The sequence below is a fragment of the Mytilus edulis genome, chromosome 4 (assembly GCF_963676685.1).
Source record: "Mytilus edulis chromosome 4, xbMytEdul2.2, whole genome shotgun sequence".
Lineage (NCBI taxonomy): Eukaryota > Metazoa > Mollusca > Bivalvia > Mytilida > Mytilidae > Mytilus > Mytilus edulis.
Genome location: NC_092347.1, coordinates 80,511,495 through 80,532,966, shown reverse-complemented (window position 1 = coordinate 80,532,966; position 21,472 = coordinate 80,511,495). Strand labels below are relative to the sequence as shown.

The 21,472-nt window shown below is 31.5% G+C and overlaps 1 protein-coding gene across 11 annotated transcripts in view; it reads left to right on the top strand.

Annotated features, from left to right (window-relative positions):
* LOC139520677 (zwei Ig domain protein zig-8-like) overlaps positions 1 to 21,472 on the top strand; it is a 65,658-nt gene that overhangs the window by 32,330 nt on the left and 11,856 nt on the right. For 5 of the 11 annotated variants that reach the window (XM_071313536.1, XM_071313539.1, XM_071313534.1 and 2 more), the window contains 2 exons: positions 2,642 to 2,848; positions 17,163 to 17,287. In XM_071313536.1, the coding sequence (XP_071169637.1) occupies positions 2,773 to 2,848; positions 17,163 to 17,287 (201 nt within the window). In that variant the 5' untranslated portion in view covers positions 2,642 to 2,772. Of the gene's footprint in view, positions 1 to 700; positions 1,550 to 2,138; positions 2,386 to 2,641; positions 2,849 to 17,162; positions 17,288 to 21,472 lie in introns of those variants that run through there. The other 6 variants (XM_071313543.1, XM_071313535.1, XM_071313540.1 and 3 more) reach the window with 5 other exon arrangements.

The window sequence follows — 21,472 nt, the reverse complement described above, 5'->3', positions numbered from 1 at the left end:
GTCTTTGTTTTTCCATGGTGTTACTAGTTTTTTCTCGTATGAAGAGTTTGGAATGTCCCTTTGCTGTCACTTCTATACCCCCAAATGAAGGTCAAATTGCCGAAAGACCCACTTAACTTCCAATTTTCATTAACCATAATATCGTGGTGTATTATATTAAATACACATTATCGATCTAACAACCTCATGGGTATATCTCATAATGGTTAAAACCTGCTATAAACACATTGCTTACATTTAACGTTTATTATTTTAAATTCTTATATTTTACTTTGATGTTGCGATTATGAATTGTATTATGTTTGCAGAAAATAACACACTTTTATTATCACGTTTAAGTTTAAAATACAACATCTATGACAAGCTCGTTGTATATTTATATAGGTATGACCTAGGTACATTTTTGTGGATTCGCTATTTAAGTTTTGATTTAATGTTTTCTCTCGTCAAATGTATGTGTTAATCAAATATTAAATACTAATTTGTCTTTCGCACTTTACTCAGTAACCAAATAGTGTTTGTTCATCTCAAAGGTCCGTGGTTAAATAAATATAATAAAAGGGACTTAAAATAAAAGTTTGTTTGATAAACCATCTAATGCAACTAAAATGAACAAAAAGCTTTTTTGTCGTTTAACGTTTTGTAAATAATAAACAAAGTTTATGTTTATATAAAACAGATGTGGGGTTAATAGACGTATGTTCACGTTGTTGGGAGTCGACAAGAGCTTCTCGATGGTCACAGACACATCGCGTTTTTTCATTACAAACTGTGCATACTGAAAAAGAGGAATTGTATCGATAGCAATCAAATGTAGGAATATTTTTCTATTATTTTATTGGGGAAAAAAACATCATGCAGTCTATATATTTAATAATCAATTAAGCTAAATGCTTTAATTCTGTCAATTGTTCATAAAGTATCAATTGCAATGAGATATTTTTGAACAAAGTTATGTAAATTTTATCATCAACATGAGATTTCGTTTTAGAAGTACATTTCATCGATTTGATGTTCAAGAAAATCACTGGAGTGAAATAATATTACATTCGCATCTTGGAAAATCAGTGCTAATTTTGTTTATAACATAAATAGATCGTATATGAATACAGGACAAGAATTTTTAAGATTATAGTGGTATAACTATGTCATGCATTCATCTACAGATGTTCTGTGGTAATGTTTGTACAATGATTATATGTGGTTAAGATAGAATAAAAAATAAACATATTAAATGCAAATCCATCAAATTGAAAGTCAATTGTGATTTATAGTTATGATATTTGTTCGAATTATTGCGTAGTGTTTGATCTGAATATTACTAATAATATTATTCGGATTGTATTTGATTGTCGATTGCGATTAGGAGTGATTGGGATTTTTATTTCACGGCCTCTTGAGCAGGAAAATGGTATATATGAGAGATTAATTGTAAAAAGTATAATCTACATTCCATAGGGATTATGATTTCATTCATACAGGACTAAGGTCATAGTGAGAAGGGATATTATCTAAGTGACATTTAATATAACATTTTTCTCTTTTTATTGTAAGTATTATCATATGTTAATAGTATTATCATATGTTAATAGTAAAATTGATAGAAAATTGCATATCATTCTGTATTTTCACCAAATGGTGTAATTAATTTCTAATGTAATGCGAGTTCTGTTCAATATGGAAATAGGACGAGGAAATCGGGTTACGAATGAGACATAAAACATAGGTTAAATATTTATTATTTTTTAATTTCTGTCTAAGTTTAAATTTAATTAAAATATCAAAATCATTACTAATTGCAAACGTTTGAGCATGCTGAGTAGACAAAATTCTCTGAAAGAATTTAGATATTTTTTACAAATATCAATGAAAAATACTCACGAAATCCATTTTCAAATTGATCCTACGGTTAAATATTTTTTCATAGAAAACATTCAATTTGCTTAGTTGTGAACTTACGCAATATTGAACAAGGAACACTGTGTAAACTTGCTTGTAAAAATTAATCCAAAGTTATACTTAAATGAACCGATACGTTTTATTGACAGGTATCAAAATAACAAAGAGGGACTTTAATTTTGTGTTTAATTTTCTATCTAACGGAAGCTTTTCTGTAACCTCTGGCCCCTTGTGTAAGCATAGAGAGAATCGTTTACATTGTGTTACGTGTAGACCTTTGATCACAACCTGACCGCCCATTGCGTTCCGTATCTTCAGTTACTGCATTGAATAGCGTTGATGGGGCGTATTATACCTTAGGCTTCGATCTGCACCTATAAAGCATTGTATCGATAATTACTGCGAGGTAATTAATAGAATTCTGCCTTCGATTAACATTTTACATTTAAACTGTAACGAGACTGGGCTGCCGTCTCTAAAATTAAGGTAATAAAATGATTTAGAAATCAATACAAAATTCATCATTTTCTCATCTTTAAATTTGAATATAACTGAATTCATCTTTATTTCAAAAAATACTTTTTCGTAGGTGCAGTGTTGTGAATGTGTAGAAGGCGACAACTATTTATGCTATATATGGTTTATCGGCAAATTTATTTTCATTTCATTACAGAACAGGGAAAGGCGAATCTGTTAAAAATACATTGAATTTGAATTAACGTGTTACTATTGTTATTTTCAGATATAACCTCAAGAGAGTCGGTGCTAAACTGTTTCTGTGATATTCCATAGGATTATTTTAAACATGGAAATTAGTTAAGTGAGATGACACAAAATACGATTCAAACATTTTACAAAATGTGATTTAAAAAAATGAAGAAACGTGTTGAATATAAGAGTTGGATAAAGAACTACCTCCTGTCGATATTGTTTACATTTGTTTTCTCTGGTAAGTATAAATATTACATAATTTGTCGAGATCATGAATTGAATCTTTAAGAGTTAAGTAATTATTATCTCGCTCTTGTCAATCTTTGCATAAAAGTCTTAAGCGATTATTTAGACTTTAGTCTACTTGGAAAGTAGTTTGGTATAGAACATACTTACGAAAGCATACTCATTATTATATATGTTTAGCGAAATATCCGCTTAATTATCTACATTGAATTAAATGTGCAATTAAAACACAAAAGTATAGGCGAAAAGTAATATTTACATCAAGTTTTCGATCTTTTATTTTTATCTGTAATTCTGACGACTGCAAAGTATTATGGTACACATATAATGAATGTATCTCTGTGTATTGGTCTCCCCTTTATCTTTCCAAACCCGTTAACGTAAACGAAAGTCCTCTATTATCCAAGAAAAAAAGATATTCGGGAATTGGGTTTCTCTGACTTGACTGCATACATGTATACAAGAAAACTATTTATTAATACTTAAAAGTATTGATAATAGTTAATTTTTGCTTAAAATGTGTTTGCTTGAATTTCGTTCTCAATTACATAGATATAGGAAGATGTGGTGTGAGTGCCATTTAGATTTTTCATACACCATTTTTTAAACGTCATGGCGAAAGAGCAAATGACTAGGGGAGAATTTAACTTATTCAGAAGATGAAGAACAAAACAAAAGGACCGTTTTATTTTACACTATTCGAAACTGTAAGAGTGTATGTAAGACGGCATATTTTCTATATTGCCATATAAGGAATAGTTGTTTTCAGTAAATGTAGGCTTTCTATTATACAGTATAGTGTTGTGAAATTTTGTGGTGTGTAATACCTATTTTATTTGTTGCAACCATTTTTCTACTTGGATATATAGTCTGCGGATTTAGATGATAACGAGACAAAAAAAAAATAGTTTATATTCATATAATAGTATACCAGGCCCTGAAGTCATAAAACTTTGCTCGATGCTCGGAGCACAAAAATCATGCTCGAAACATAAAATCCAACATTTTGATTGGTTGATTTTGGAGTAATTATAGTACAAAAAAACTGACTCGAAAGTTTTATGACTTCAAGGCCAGGGATTACCATCGTTTCCAGAAAATGTTTTCACTACGAAGAAATTTTATGAAGTTGTCAGACTTGATTCTACCATGATTCTATGTAGTCTCTGTATTTGTCATTTACAGCTTGTCTAGACTAAGGGCCATTTAGAGTTGATATATTATATGTACCCATGTCCATCAATAAAGCAGTTTGTCGACCCCTACAGTGGTCTATTTTTGCTTTGATTTTTTATTGGCGTTTAAACTCCATCTCCTATTATTCATTTTATTAACTTCATTGACCGCATCATTATTCATTAAAAAAGCCATCTGGCAAATATTTTCAACAACGCTGTACGTATCGATATTTTTCTAATTCTTTTTCTCGGCATCAATAATCAAAACAGTATCTTTGATTCTATCTAAATACCAAAGTTTCCATCCGACTTCGCCTGACGCAAGAAGATAAAACATTTTCAATACAATTACTTTTAACGACAAAATCATTTTCATCCTTAACAATGAAATGGACTTTAACAGAACTATTATCCTAATTATCTTTTATATATATAGAAATGAACATTTTAATGATGAAGCCTTAATTCTATAAACTTATTGTGTTAAAAAGATATCCTTTTACTTATTTTCTGATTTCATGTATCATATATATCTAATACACGAATATCATGATGAAAGTCTTTTATATTTTAAATATCTTTCCTCTGCAGCTTTAATGGTAGTATGTCTTATATAATCTACAATTTAAAACCAAAACTTCAGATATATAATCAGAGTAAAAAAAAATTCACTGAATTAAAAATAAGAAATACCATAGACCATGGAAGTATTATATTTCAATATTACTTCCGTGCATAGACCGAAATTCCAAAAGACAGATTTGTTGTTATACATGGATTTGACTGCATGACAAAATGCTGGCTTAAATATCTATAAAGGGGATGGAAGTATAGGTCAAATGTCACAAGGCAAAACATCTGGTTTTACAAAAAAGCCATGATTTTCCACCGACAGTCAAACTTTCATTTCTATATCTGACTGTTTTTTTCCGAACACACATAGTCTACATTAATTCATTTTACGAAACTTAACATCTTGAGGGTGAATGAAATAATTGCCACTGTCATGGATAAAAAGTAAATGACAATCAATCTTAAAATGAAAAGCAAACAGATTAAAATATTTTTATTTGTAAAAATATCAATATTTTAAGATTTTTTTTATAATAAAGGATATTATTGTTTTTTTGTGTGTATAGAAATGAGAAGATGTGGTATGATTGTCAATGAAACAAATCACCACAAGAGACCAAATGACATAGAAATATAGGTCACCCTATTATAGTATACGATCTTCAACAATGAGAAAAACCCATACCGCATAGTCCGCGATAAAAAAAAAATAATGTAAAAAATTGGTGGATAGTGTCGCATTGGCTATCATATCAACATGATCAAATTTCCTTATATTTGTATTAATCGATTGTAATGGCCTGACCTTATTCTTATAAAATAGGATTAACTATTTTAACTGTAATACTTTATATATAAATATAATGGCTATTTGTTTACCATATCAGTTTAAGGACTATTTAAGCTTAATTCTGTTTATTTATAATTATACATAAATTATGTTCTATAAGTTTTAATCTGTCAAATCAATATTTATTAATTCAAATAAAAGTAATTGAGGAAAAGGCGTTAACTTATCAAAACTATAAATCTATAGCTTTCTTTCCGAAACACATAATATTGTACATGTTGATATGCCTTATATACTTGTATCATGGAAGTATCAAATATATTGACTCGATATTTCTTCTATATACTAATACCAAGTAGGTTCTCTCATATAACCTCCTTGCTAATACCAATTGTATATAGTAACAGTATAGGGTAATCTGAAAGATTACAATAATCCTTAAATTCAGTTAATCTGTTGATACCTTTATCTTTCAAGAGGACTATTGTTCGTGAACTTATATACATATACAATCTAGTACCAACGGACTGACGAAATGTGAATATTGATATACGAATCTGTAGATAGATTTATCTTTATTCCCACATGTGATAAGTTATATATTTTTTGAAGAAATTATGTTTTTAGCTGTTGATAAAAGCAAAGCAAACATCGATAAAACTGAATATTTATGACTAGCACAACCTAAGTATAATTTAGCTGATTATATCTTCTGCCAGGAAAGAGTTTTGTTGACGCGTTCTTTCACTTCATTATAAAAATATTCGATACTGCTTGGGTTATTTAAGCAAAATAATATTATTCCGACCACACGTAAAAAACCCTAGCGTACTCTAGATATAAAATAAGAAAGTTCTACAGTAAATCTATCGAGTAGCGTAGATATAAAATAAGAAAGTTCGACAGTAAATCTATCTAGGTGTTAATTTAATAGAGTGGATGGTGGACAAATCAATTGACTTATAGATACTATAATAGGTGATGACAAGTACTATTTATCATTATTACTTAGAGACTTCCTAATCCATTTACATCTATAGCTGGACATCTATCTTTGTCGGATTTATATAAGTTTATTGCTAGTCATTTTATTGGAGACGGCTACATCTGTGAAAGTTGACAGTATACGAATTAACAGTCCTAGATCCATGCACAAGAAAGTGAAAATTTCATCTCTTCTCTCAATTATAAAATGGTTAAGTAGGGCTATAAATTTGTCATTTCATACTGATAAAGGCGACTGATAATATTACTTAACAAACAGATGTTTTAAACACAAAATGGTAAAACTTTAAAAGTTTTAGGAAAATGCACAGGCACATTGGAGTTGAGCCTCCCCCTTTTTTTTGTTGTTGTTTATCACGACTTTCAAGATTTATTTGAAAACTAATTATTTTTGTATATGGTTTTTAAATTATTCTTATCTAAAATGTAAAAAAAAATCAAAATCACATATATAATGAAAAAAAAAAATACTTTCTTGATTGGTATTGTGTATTTCATTTTTATCCCTTCTTGTAACAATTATCACCTATAAATTGAGAGAGAAACCATGTGGTATCTGGGAACTAACATAATATAATTGGTGTTTAAAATTTTAAAATATGGTGTTTTCTAAGTGGTGCAGGAGATAAGTTCACTTTTTATTCAACATCATTTTGATGCAAATTCTTGGGCTTAGTTCATAGACTGTTAAGTTATAAGTCTTGGAAAAATATAGTTGCTTTTACTCTATCTACCTTCCTTACATTTTCTAGCACACATGTTTATGAACATTTTGGTTAAGCACAGTTGAAATCTAAAAAAATTCCTGTATACTAGCATATAATCTATGTGAAATATCAAATGAAATTTACATACCAGCCTACATTATTTTGTCTATGAGGACGCAGGAAACAAGTAACTATATATTTTAGCTTATATCAAAATATAGCATTACAGTGTTTTTTCCTTACTGCCATTAACTATTCTGTTTCACTAAAGTCCGAAATATGACAGTTGTCACTATAAAAATCCGACCAAAACATTGACAATGTTTTCAGGCTAAATTCTATAAGAGTAGTTTTCTAGATTCTATGAGAATAATCTTACTCTCGGTTTTGCTGGTCAAAACTACTTTCAGTGTATCATATACTATAGACCTCGCTTTGGTGTATTATATCTCTATAAACTTCAAACAGATTTACTGGTTAGACAAACAATTCAAAACGATATGTTACCAGAAAATGTAGATCAATGGAACGATAATTGTGACTTCTACGTGCGCCTGAATCTAACATTCTATTTCTCTTTCTCAGGTGTTATCAACCAAGGGGACACACTGATATACATTTATGTAACATGCATTTATCGTTGTCGTTACTGTTATTATCTCTCTAATATACCTTTGTACATGTGTAAAGAAAATAAATTTCCACTGTCTTTTCAAATATGTGCGTAACAACTTTCAATTTGAATTAAAGAAATGATTTATTGGTCTGAATTTGACATGATAATGATTGAACGATATATTAAATAAAAACATTAAACTTATTACACATTTTTTAAATTGTACATAATTTATATAAAAGACATGTGTGTTTCTTTTATTTGTTTATGTTTTTTTAGAATTGATTAAAAAATAAAGGAAGTTCAGAGGTTTTGATTAAGTCAGTGATTGTGCAACTTTAAAAAAAAATGTTTACAACGCAAATACCACTGACAGTATTCATTTCAGAAAAAAAATGTGCACCTAAGACTTTGATTAATATCGAACATAAAACTATTTGTTGTTAATATCTGGAGTTGAAATGATTCAGACCAAACGGTTAGTCACACAACAAAGAATGACAAACCATAATCATCCATAAAAACTGTAATACCATATCATTTAAAATAACTACCATAATTCGAAAATAATTTACTATAAGCTCAACCTTTTACAAAATACTTTACTGTAATTTCAAAAGTCATTAAGCACATATAGTACGACTTAATCCATTTTAACAAGCAAATAAAGCATTAATGATATGTATTAAATACCAATATTTGACTAGGTGGAGGGCTCATGTTGCAGATTATCGGTCTATCATCTCTTATCATCTAACCAAACCAGGTGGGATGACTGGGTGTCCACACGTACTAAAATCAATCACCCTATTTTGTCTTTATCACTGAACCAATAAAACTTTACTTTAATTTATTAAATATTTTTGTTATCTAAACATTTAGCTATGAATTGGGGTTTCCCGAACATCTTCTGTAAAGCGCTCTCTTGAGGTTTCCTACTGTGACTGTAATTGAAGAATAAGTCAATTTTGAAACAATCGATATATCTAGGGCGATGAAATTAGAAACCGACGGAGATGTCAAAGTTCTATAAATGCAAAAGTAAACAGCATGTACTTAAAGAGGATAGTTGTTTCAAAAGATTAGATAACATCACAATAGGAGCCTTCAAATATTAGATCGATGTTCGAGTCATTCACACAATACATCATTACATGTATTTCAATATGTAAATACAAAAATGTATGATTTCATCGTGTTATAAAACAATAACGATATTTAAACCTTTTATGATAAAAACCATCAATAAAAAAATACTTCATGGAAAGTGTATAAGTCCATGCAGCAAAATCTAGTTACTGACGTTATACAAATGGATCTATCGCAGTTTATACTATATACAGTTTAGATAGAAACAATGTTGGAAAATCGTTATTGGAAAAGTACTTGATTTTTACCCCCTCCCCATAGTAGAAAAAATAAATAGACAAAGACATGTATGTGAAGGCTTTCATTCAACAATGTGAATTACGTCATTGTTGAAATTGATCGTATTTTCTCTGTCTGATTGTAGATGTGTAAAGCCATCCCAATATACATCTATGGTATGATTTAGTTCCAATATTGCGACAAAAGGAGAATATCATGGACTTATTCCGCATATCCGTCCCGTTTATTCACCGATACTCAAACTTCCCACACTATATACATGTACCTAGTATATATATATTGAATATGTGTCCTCAAAAACATAAGCCTCTGCATGCCTCTGGACGCTAACAAATCGCAATTTATCAAAAGTTTGCCAATAAAATACTCACATCGAGCACTTACAAATACCCACTTTTTATCAATATGTTTGGGAGAAGTTACAAAATTATGTACTTTTCTAGAACTTTGTCTCCTATCGAAAAGAAGATTAAGCATGACAAGAACCTTTCTCGCACTTGCTGAGAGAGAGAAACCTGGTAGATTATACATTTATGGATTTAGTTCTTTTCTCCGTTTTTCACGGTTTAAAATAGACAAAAAATTATCAAAGGATATTACTTCCGCGTCAACTGTACTTACTATACGATAGAACTATGGTATTTACTATCCTATTTCTAAAGGTACAAATCTAAAATGTACTTGAGATGATTTGTCCCGAAATTGACATACATTTGTACTTAGATAATGACATGAGTGACACATATCTTGTAAGATTGGCGTAAGTTGACAAGACAGGCGTTTGAAGTGCTAATTTGTACTGTAGAAGACATGGAAGTACTAAATGTACAGATTAGATGCTACTTCTACTAACCTTTGATGTAGGCGTAAGTGCGACACATCTCATTTACCTTATCTCTTAATGTCTAATATGTGAATTATTTCAACCGTATGAAATCACCATCTTCTGAATCTAACTACAGATGAAAAAAATATTGCGGTTCTTATCTTAATTAGAAAGTTCCCTGTAAGAAACACATATTACGTCTTTGTTTCATTGACTTTTTGTTCAACAAAAAAACCTAAAATCCCAGTGGCTAAATCATTTTCTAATTTCATACTAATCATTGTTTGACTTACACTTTAAAATTTTAACATCCTCTCTGCAGGAAAAAGTTATTAGATTTTTTCGATATAATGTTGCCTGCGGCAGTTTAATTTTGACGAATGCATTTCAAGCCTATGTTTCAAGAAACTAATTAAGAAACACATTATTGAAATGTATTTGGAAATGTCAGTTTCTTATGAATACATTTCATCGTCAAACCGTTCTTCCAATATCTTTAACGTATGTTTTCATATCCTTAATGGAAATCAAAGATTGCAATGGAAGCACATACCGAAATGACAACTGAAGAATGATATCAAACCTGTCAATTTTCATTTTATTTACACCCTTATATGCCAATATAATATTATTAATTTGATATACAGCCCTATTTTGAACTGTTCCGTATGATAAATGAGATTGTGATGCAGCTGTTCCATCTACAAGACAAATATTATTGTATGTTTTAGTGTTCCGTTACTTTGATATTTTAGGTAATTGGCTGCAATAAAGTGAACATTTTTGATCAACAATGTAATCGACTATGAAATTATTGATAGAAGAGGTCCAGAGTTTGAACCTGATTTATCTAAATTCGATTTATTAACAAAATTAAGCTCATTTGAAAATGAATCATAATAGATGGCAAAATGAGTTTTGACAGTAACAAATTACAATATCTGAAAGTTGACATTCTACTTTCGCCGGATATTGATTATAAATTATTAAGAATAGAATTAAGACTTTATAAGTCGATATGACCATTAGAACGATTGGAATATAGCGTGATGTTGCTTTTTAATAAACACATTATTTTAATAAACACATTAAACTCTGCAATTGGTGTATTTTATTTCTTTTCGGGAAATTAAAGAACGATATTTTTTTCTAAACCATGTAGTTATGTACATGTATATGTACTTCTTAATAAATATAACAATTTACGAGTTTTTCTAAACTCTGTTGACAAATATCTATTTCCAGATACATGTAGCTTACGATTGCATGTTAAACTTAAGGTTTAACAATTTGTGGAAGATTATTGTTTCTAATACAGTCACGTTCATTATTTCCGTCATCACAAACTAGTTGATCTTCCGAGTAGTATCACTGTTAACCCACATTCTAGAACATTTTAACTTTATGATAGATCACACAAAGTTGTGATCGATATTATCCAACTGACATATCCATGGTGTACTAAAGATGTCTTGTTCATCGCTGTGAATCACACTGTACCGACTATAACGTCGGAGTCGCAGGACAGGTGAAATATGTAAAATACCTACCCCGGAGCACCTGAGATCACCCCAAGTTGTTCATGGGGTTCTGGTTGCCCAGTCTTTAGTGTTTCTATGTTGTGTTGTGTGTGCTATTGTCTGTTGGTCTTGGCGTTGTCACTTTATTGTCGACTTATGGTTGCCCAGTCTTTAGTGTTTCTATGTTGTGTTGTGTGTGCTATTGTCTGTTGGTCTTGGCGTTGTCACTTTATTGTCGACTTATGGTTGCCCAGTCTTTAGTTTTTCTATGTTGTGTTGTGTGTGCTATTGTCTGTTGGTCTTGGCGTTGTCAGTTTTTCTATGTTGTGTTGTGTGTGCTATTGTCTGTTGGCCTTGGCGTTGTCAATTTTTCTATGTTGTGTTGTGTGTGCTATTGTCTGTTGGCCTTGGCGTTGTCAGTTTTTCTATGTTGTGTTGTGTGTGCTATTGTCTGTTGGTCTTGGCGTTGTCAGTTTTTCTATGTTGTGTTGTGTGTGCTATTGTCTGTTGGCCTTGGCGTTGTCAGTTTTTATATGTTGTGTTGTGTGTGCTATTGTCTGTTGGCCTTGGCGTTGTCAGTTTTTCTATGTTGTGTTGTGTGTGCTATTGTCTGTTGGTCTTGGCGTTGTCACTTTATTATCGACTTATGGTTGGCCAGTCTTTAGTTTTTCTATGTTGTGTTGTGTGTGCTATTGTCTGTTGGCCTTGGCGTTGTCAGTTTTTCTATGTTGTGTTGTGTGTGCTATTGTCTGTTGGTCTTGGCGTTGTCAGTTTTGCTATGTTGTGTTGTGTGTGCTATTGTCTGTTGGTCTTGGCGTTGTCAGTTTTTCTATGTTGTGTTGTGTGTGCTATTGTCTGTTGGTCTTGGCGTTGTCAGTTTTGCTATGTTGTGTTGTGTGTGCTATTGTCTGTTGGTCTTGGCGTTGTCAGTTTTTCTATGTTGTGTTGTGTGTGCTATTGTCTGTTGGTCTTGGCGTTGTCAGTTTTTCTATGTTGTGTTGTGTGTGCTATTGTCTGTTGGTCTTGTCAGTTTATTATCGACTTATGAGTTTAACATCCCTCTGGTATCTTTCGTTTCGGTTCTCTCCTGTCGACGAAACTTTTATTACTTTGTTTATTGATTTTGCGATTCCGATTGTGTTTATTTATGCTCAAAGTCCAGTGGCACTTATTTCAGTCATATTTAGAACGATTATATGCTAAGGACTATTTAACACATGCTAGGTTTTCTTTGACGTTTTTTTGCCTTTGAAAATCGATACAATAAGCTATTATAGATTAGTCTATATGGTTTTTATCTGGAACTTTAATTTAGTCTTTAAACAACCATTAATGGTAAAATCTGTCAAGGCGCAGAAATTAAAAAGTACAACTTATCGTAAAGGTCTTTAAAAGCATTTTGAACCTTCACATTCTCATTCTTATGTTTATTAGAACTTAAAGTTACAAGCATGCAGCTGGGGAATTTTATTTATGGGATCAAGGAGGTAAAGAAACTTATTTTAGATTTGATTATTTTCAGATATCGCTTTAAAATGAAACATATTCTTATATACTCCCATTATGACACAAATGCGTACTCTACTTGATAAATTGCATACAGACAGATATATTATCGTTCATTCTTTGCACTTAGTTAACATCTTGGAAATACAAAAAGCTTCATTTTCAGATATATCTGGAACCATCATCAAAGATTGCATTTCTTCAATATACGACGCTTATATAATTTATCGCTTTCATTTTTTATCAAGACATTTCATCTAGATATATGAAAAAAATAAGATGTTCTACTTCAAATATCTTCTAACTATTAAAAAATCAAAACAGATTGATAGAGCATAATATTTCACCGTAGCATAGATAAAATATGATAACTTTCTCGGTAGATGTCAATTGGTAAGGTTACCTGTTGCTACTAACCTTTTCCATGTCTGACTTTATCAGTACATAATAGTGTCTTTGATTTTCGAATTTTTTTGTGGAAGGATTTATTTGAGAAAAAAATAGAAAATTTAAAGTATTCGTCTATCATTAAAACCTTTGGTTCAACATTGGTCGGAAATTCAACGAGACTGACCGTGAATTAGTTTGGGAGATTAATAGGCTGTGAATAGTGACAAGATGAATTGTGTTTCCGAAATAGGCCCGAGAACACAGTTCATAGTGCCTTTCTTTTAGACAAAAAAAACCCCGCAAATTAAAAAATATCAGAAAAAAACAGTGTGGTGTACTACTTTAGGGACAAATTGTATCAAAATTATAGAAAAAGTCTATCGGCTCTAACTTAAAATATGGGTAATTTTATGTTAAGGGGGTCTATAATTCAGTTTGAAAGCTTTCGACATACTAGCTTTTTATACCTTTTCAAACTGAACCAATTCACTGCTATACCTAAAAACTCATACCCAAAAATGTCTTTTTATGTAGTTTCATTTCCATACTCACTATTTTAGGCATACTATATTAATAAATAAATTTGGAAGGTGTATTAAAACATTTGCAAGTTATACACTGTCCACACAACGACTCTATTCTTTGAAAAAGACGAAAAGATGCATTCAATTTATATCATAATAATTCATTGTAGCAAAGCAATCAGATTAAGATTAAAATAAGAGGGTTGAAAGCTACAAGGCTTAATCCCCTCAAAGAGTTTATGAGCCTGTCCAAGACAGAAACCTCATAAGAAGCTGTCTTTGCTTAATTTATCTTACATATATAATATATTTGTTTTGACATTTTTGGTATTCTATGACAATGGCAATTTTTTGGCGTACATTGTATATGTTGAATTTATATAGACAACTGTCTTTTGTTCAAGCCCATCTGCTGGTTTTAAGATGGGTTTTTTGCCGTTTGTCTTTGATACTTTGATTCAGCTATCAAAAAGTTGCATGCTATAAAGTAATAGCACTTGAAACGACGTATCATTTGTTTAGATCCGATTATCATGCAACATGTATTAGCGTGTAATAATGTCTTTAAGAAACGAGTCACCTAGCTAAACAGGCACTTCCAGTGTCTGCAGCAAAACCGTTTTCAATTAATAAATATACAATTACGTAATTATTAGATTTAATAATTATTGTTCTACAACATTTTTCCATTTTTGTATTAGTCATGAGAATAATTCCCATCTGTCATGTCCGAGTTTGTCATCCTATTCCTATACAACGGAAGTATGCTATTCTTTCCCAACATTAATCTAACGACGACCTGTAACTGAGTTAATGATTATATAATTTCATATTAAAAAGAAAAAAAAAGCTCTTTTGAGTAATAAAAATGTCTTTATGGATGTTATAGATGACTGTTATTCAGATATGCAGTTCATTTGCAGATCAATCTATAAGTTTATGGAAAATCCTTCTCTTAATTATCGAGAAAATAAATGAAGTATCAAAATAGATTGGAAGAAACCATTTGATTACAATTAATGATACCGCGTTTATATTGAAAACAGGTATAATTTCACTATTCTTTCTTATCTGCTTTAATGCAATACCCCATTAAACTGGCGTCCCTAGCTGATGTCTATTGATATGTCTTTTAAAAGAGACCACGAAGATTTCTAGAACACGAGGCATCAGTTGTCTAAAATAACGTTAACGAAACACTATAGACAGTTGTGAATATTGATAATTACTAATAACTGCTTGTAGCGAAAAAGAATTATTGTAACGTTTTAAACTGTAACAATTTTGAATATATGTTTGGGGATTTCATTATACACTTAACTTATGCTGTAAAATGGGCAAAATCTAGGAAATGGGGGTTTAGGTTTGATAACGCATACCCCATAAAAAGAAAGCGTTGTTCAGTATCTTGAGATTAAGGTATATGCTACTGTAGAGATGTTAACCGTCAGTGATTCAAAGTCATTTATTGGACCGATTGGGTAGTAACTTCCCCTTCAACGAGATTTTTCCTATTGTATAGCAATTCTACGATTGTACATCTGCATCATTCATTGGTAAACCATTTCGCTTACCCTTTAAAGTCAGACTTCCAAGTATATGCTTAAGGTAAATTCATGTACATTTGTACTTTGCAGATTCGTTGAAAAAAGCGTGCAGTCATATAATATTGTGTTAGATTTGAACCTTTTCAAAATGTAATTATGGTGACTTCATGCTGGTACTTTCCAAGTTATTAATCTAGATAATCATTGTACCTATATACTTTCATCGGGTTCTTTATGATTTAAGAGGTAACAGCTACTTATTAATTTCGATTATAAATTAACTTTTTAGCTCACCTGGCCAAAAGGCCAAGTGAGCTTTTCTCATCACTTGGCGTCCGGCGTCGTCCGTCGTCGTCGTCCTGCGTTAACTTTTACAAAAATCTTCTCCTCTCAAACTACTGGGCCAAATTTAACCAAACTTAGCAACAATCATCATTGGGGTATTTAGTTTAAAAAATGTGTCCGGTGCCCCGCCCAACCAACCAAGATGGCCGCCATGGCTAAAAATAGAACATAGGGGTAAAATGCAGTTTTTGGCTTATAACTCAAAAACCAAAGCATTTAGAGCAAATCTGACAGGTTAATATTGTTCATCAGGTCAAGATCTATCTGCCTTGATATTTTCAGATGAATCGGACATTTTGTTGTTGGGTTGCTGCCCCTGAAATGATTATTTTAAGGAAATTTTGCTGTTTTTGGTTATTATCTTGAATATTATTATAGATAGAGATAAACTGTAAACAGCAATAATGTTCAGCAAAGTAAGATCTGCAAATAAGTCAACATGATCAAAATGGTCAGTTGACCACTTTAGGAGTTATTGTCCTTTATAGTCAATTTTTAACCATTTTCCGTAAATCTTAGTTATCTTTTAGAAAAATCTTCTCCTCTGAAACTACTGGGCCAAATTTAACCAAACTTGGCCATAATCATCATTGGGGTATTTAGCTTAAAAAATGTGTCCGGTGCCCCGCCCAACCTACCAAGATGGCCGCCATGGCTGAAAATAGAACATAGTTATAAAATGCAGTTTTTGGCTTATAACTCAAAAACCAAAGCATTTAGAGCAAATCTGACAGGAAGTAAAATTGTTGATCAGGTCACGATCTATCTGCCCTGGAATGTTCAGATGAATCGGATAATCGGTTGTTAAGTTGCTGCCCCTGAATTGGTAATTTTGAGGAAATTTTGCTGTTTTTTTGTTATTATCTTGAATATTATTATAGATAGAGATAAACTGTAAACAGCAATAATGTACAGCAAAGTAAGAACTAAAAATAAGTCAGTATGACCAAAATAGTCAATTGACCCCCTAAGGAGTTATTTCCCTTCATAGTCAATTTTTAACAATTTTCTTAAAATTTGAAGATTTTCAATAACATTTTCCACAGAAAGTACTGTTATAGATAGAGAAAATTGTAAGCAGCAAGAATGTTTAGTAAAGTAAGATCTACAAACACATCACCATCACCAAAACACAATTTTGTCATGAATCCATCTGTGTCCATTGTTTAATATTCACATAGACCAAGGTGAGCGACACAGGCTCTTAAGACCCTCTAGTTTATTTCAACGTCTCGGTGAATAGTTTTTATTTCGAGCATTCTTGATGAGTTTTCTGTTGACGAAACGCGCGTCTAGCGTACAAATTTTAATCATGATATCTTTGACTATTGCATTGTCAATAATACTGCGTTTTCATATTTTTATGACTTTTTCATATCTTTTATTTCAGTTTCGGCTGCTGGATGGAATGGTTATATATTACCTTCATTTAAAGAAACAAGGACAAATATTACTGTTTACGTTGGTAAAACAGCTGTGCTACCGTGTTCAATTGTTAATCTCGGAACTAAAAAGGTTAGTATTTTGCATTTAATTGCACTAAAGATAAAAACTACACATGTATACCATCATTAGTAGATATGATGATACCTAAATAAAATATGTATCTTGCTGAATAGATCCAATTATCGTGGGAGAATCAAATGTAGTATTCCTGGCATACCACTGTAATTGATTACCCAAACAGTCGGTACATATTCTAATGTAATTATTACATATCTTGACCAAACAGCAATCCAATTAGCTATGTACATGTATGCATCGTAAGAGAAACATTGCAATGGTTATCATCAGTTATGATTTGGCATATGCTAAATGCACGAATAATGTTATGAGTAATTGTACCCATTTCTCCATCAACGAACAAAGACATACATTATTGACAACATTGTTTGCATGGTCTATTGTACTATTCATTTAAAAGTTGCATGTATGCACATATTTTAACTATCACATGACTAAGATCGCTTCAGTTATGTTGTGTCGAAATGTAATTGGTCTTTAGTTAATGCAAGTTAATGGTTTATTTTCCTTGATGGTCTGCGGTACATTTTAATCATTCTCATTACGTCTGGTATTTAGATAAATGTCTTACTACGTTCGTTAAATATTATGTTTAAGCTAATTAATAGTTTCCGTTGGCTGTAGTAAAACCGACACCAGTACGTTACAGTTGTGTTATGGTTCCTTCTGGATATGCTTTGACATTCTGTCATTATATCATGTTATAGTTTTTGCTTAATTAATAGTTGTAGATCCATATACCTACCTTGTACTTCTTCGTTATTTACTTGAACATATGACACGTCTGATGTTAAGTAAGGTCATTACATAGGTAGATCGCGACGTACAGTGCAATGTCGCCAGTGGTTGCTAGAAGCTGCGCAGGCAATTTAGCACTTATTCTATCAACATTATATTTTCTGTTTCATGATAACCCTGGTACTACTGTCTGCTTTCCTTTGGCTTAAGTTTTATTATTGTTTTTTGCTATTTTCTCCCTCTGTTTTCATACAGAGCTGAAATTTTCTATAAAATAAATATAATTCATAAACTGGATCAATTGCCTCAGTAATCGTGTAAGATGTGAAAATCTTCAAGAATTTTATTACAATCAATATGCCGTCGTAACCAGCTTATTAAATCTCTGACCTTATCTTACAACATAAACCTGGATATAGAAATAGAATTATTGAGATGAATCGAAAAAAAATATCAGAAGAGCTTGCAATAACAATTCATTACATGACTATATATTTCTTCAACTTATCAATTGCCAGAGTTTTAAGTAGAACTTGTAGATCATCTAATTAATCAAGCCAAAATAAATTGCACAATATAAAGGTACAATTTTTACAAGCATGTGTGAACAATACAATGAAATTAACTTGGAGGACTGACTTTCACATTTATAACTTTGATAAATTTACATAGTTTTTCTAATATTACAATATTACATGAATTAAACAGTTGATCAAACTTATAGATATTAGGGTTAGACCAGCAGTATGTAGGTAAAAATTTCGTTCTTTCAAACATAAAAGATCCACAATTCATAATATAATGGTACTCGTCACCAATGTCGTTTGAGTCACAGAGACGGCAGATTCTGTCTTCTCTCGGTAAACCCTGCCACCTTCCAGACTCAATCGGCAAGTGGTGACTACCACATCTATATTTGCATAATGTATAAATGAATTTGTAAGGTAAAACAGAAAAATATTTTTCCAATTGAAAATTATTTTTAAAAATACGATAGCATAAAGTTTTAGGTGATTCTGCAACAAATGCAAAGCATTCTTGTTGAAACTGATCTTTGAGTTTTTGTTCAATACATTTTGACACCCATTTATCAGCAAACTGTGCATTCCATATATTGGACATACCACAATTATCAAAAATATTTTTAATATATGATATCCACTTAGTGTCAATTCCGTAATCCTTATAATATAAAAATACAAGTTTATATAATACAGCACAAATTTTACTTTCTTTTCCATTAAGAAGTCTACTCCAGAAATTAATCATTCGCAGTTTTACAGACACAGTAATAGGGTATCTGCCAAGTTCTGCATACACTATGAAATTTGGAGTAGACTGTTTTAAATGTAAAATCATTTTACAAAATTGTAAATGTACACGTTCAAGTATATCTATATTTTCAAACCCCCATATTTCTGATCCATATATCAATATTGGTAAAACCATTTTGTCAAATAAATCAAGTTGACATTCTATTGACAAATTGTTTTGTCTACCTTTTTTTAAAACACTATACATAGCTTTTGTGGCTTGTTCTTTTAAATATTTTTTATTTGATAAAAAGGATCCACTTCTAGAAAATAAAATACCTAAATATTTGTATTCTTTTACAATTTCAATGTCGTTACAATTAACTGTGAACTTTAGATTTGCTGGCATTCTGCCACTCGAAAAGATCAAAACTATATAAAAGATAAAGCAAGTTGCCTTTAAACACTCGCACATACATTTGTTATACCTTATAATTAGCTTATTAGTTACGTATAATTTTAATCTAACCGCTTCGGTGGTTGTAGCGTGCTCGTCTCGGGTGTGGCCTAAGTTATAGGTTCGTTCCATGTCGAGGTCAAACCAAAGACTTTATAATTTGTATTAGCTGCGTCTCCACTAAGCATACAGGTTTAAGTAGAAATACCAAAGGGGTCCACACGGAGTCAGAACATGTGAATACTACCTATTCACATTTTCTGACTCAGTTTGGACCACTTTGAACATGTTTTGAAGAGACATATTGCGTTGCGAAATAGCACGTAAAAAATCAGACTCAGTGTGTCTGTCAAGTACAAAGCAGTCTTCATTTTACATTGTTTTACATTGTCATTTCGGGGCTTTTTATAGCTGACTATGCGGTATGGGTTTTGCTCATTGTTGAAGGCCGTATGGTGACCCATAGTTGTTAATGTGTGTGTCATTTTGGTCTCTTGTGGAGAGTTGTCTCATTTGCAATCATACCACATCTTCTTTTTTATATTCATATTCATTTCACTTTACATATTATTATCCGCAATATGCATTAAGCATGCTGATTGACGTTCAACAATTCCGGGAAAACAACACCTTTGTCTTCTATAATATTATAAGCAATACCTGACTGTTGAATGACATCATATAAACATTAATTAGCCTGAAGAAAAAAAATATAGTATAAGCGTCATTAAAACAAACCCAGATATTTAAAATATCAGATTTGTTTTCCAGTAACGAAATAGTATAAGTAATTAAAAATAAACAATCAAGAAGATTGAAGCAAGGGATGTACATTATGTATCTCTCTTGTGCCTAGCATCTGTGTCAGTTTTGGCTGTATGTTTTAGTCCTGTCGGTTATATTAGCAATTGAAAAGTTTATCTTATATTATCTGAAATCCTTACCGTATGAAAGGTTTTAGAATTATAGCTTATGGATGTAGGGAAAAATTGATATCTTCTTATATAATTAGTTATCAAAGTGACAAGGCTTATTATTTGATACGCCAGACGCGCGGTCTTAAGACCCATCAGTGACGCCAAGATCAAAGTAGTTAAAAAGCTAAACAAGTATAAAATGAAGAGCATTGAGGACCCAAAATTAAAAAAAAGTTGTGCCAAATACGCCTGAAGTAATCTATGCCTGGGATAAGAAAATCCTTAGTATTTCGAATAATGGATACTTTTGTAACAGTAAATTTAAAAAAAAAATGCCATATAATTGATATTCATGTCAAAACCGAAGTGCTGACTACTGGGGCTGGTGATACCCTCGGAGACGAAACGTCCACCAGTAATGGTGTCAACCCAGTGGTGTAAATAGTTACCAGGATTATAATTTGATACATCAGACGCGCGGGTCGGGTCGTCTGCAATAGACTCATCAGTGACGTTCAGATCAAAATAGTTAAAAAGCAAAACAAGTATAAAGTTGAAGAGCATATAGGACCCATAATTCCAAGCCATACATGCTTGGCGGGAGACGCTTACCCTGTCGGCGTACCCGGTCTCGTTCTCTTTGGAGATCATAAGATTCCTTTAGTTTTGTCTGTCGCCCGTTGCTTTGTCTTCTGCACCGATTTATGAGATACGAACATCGGTAAAGTGCATTGTTGCTTATATTTATACAATCTCGATTGTCCTTTATACCGTCCGACGGTGGTTAAATCGACTATCATCATTTTTGTTA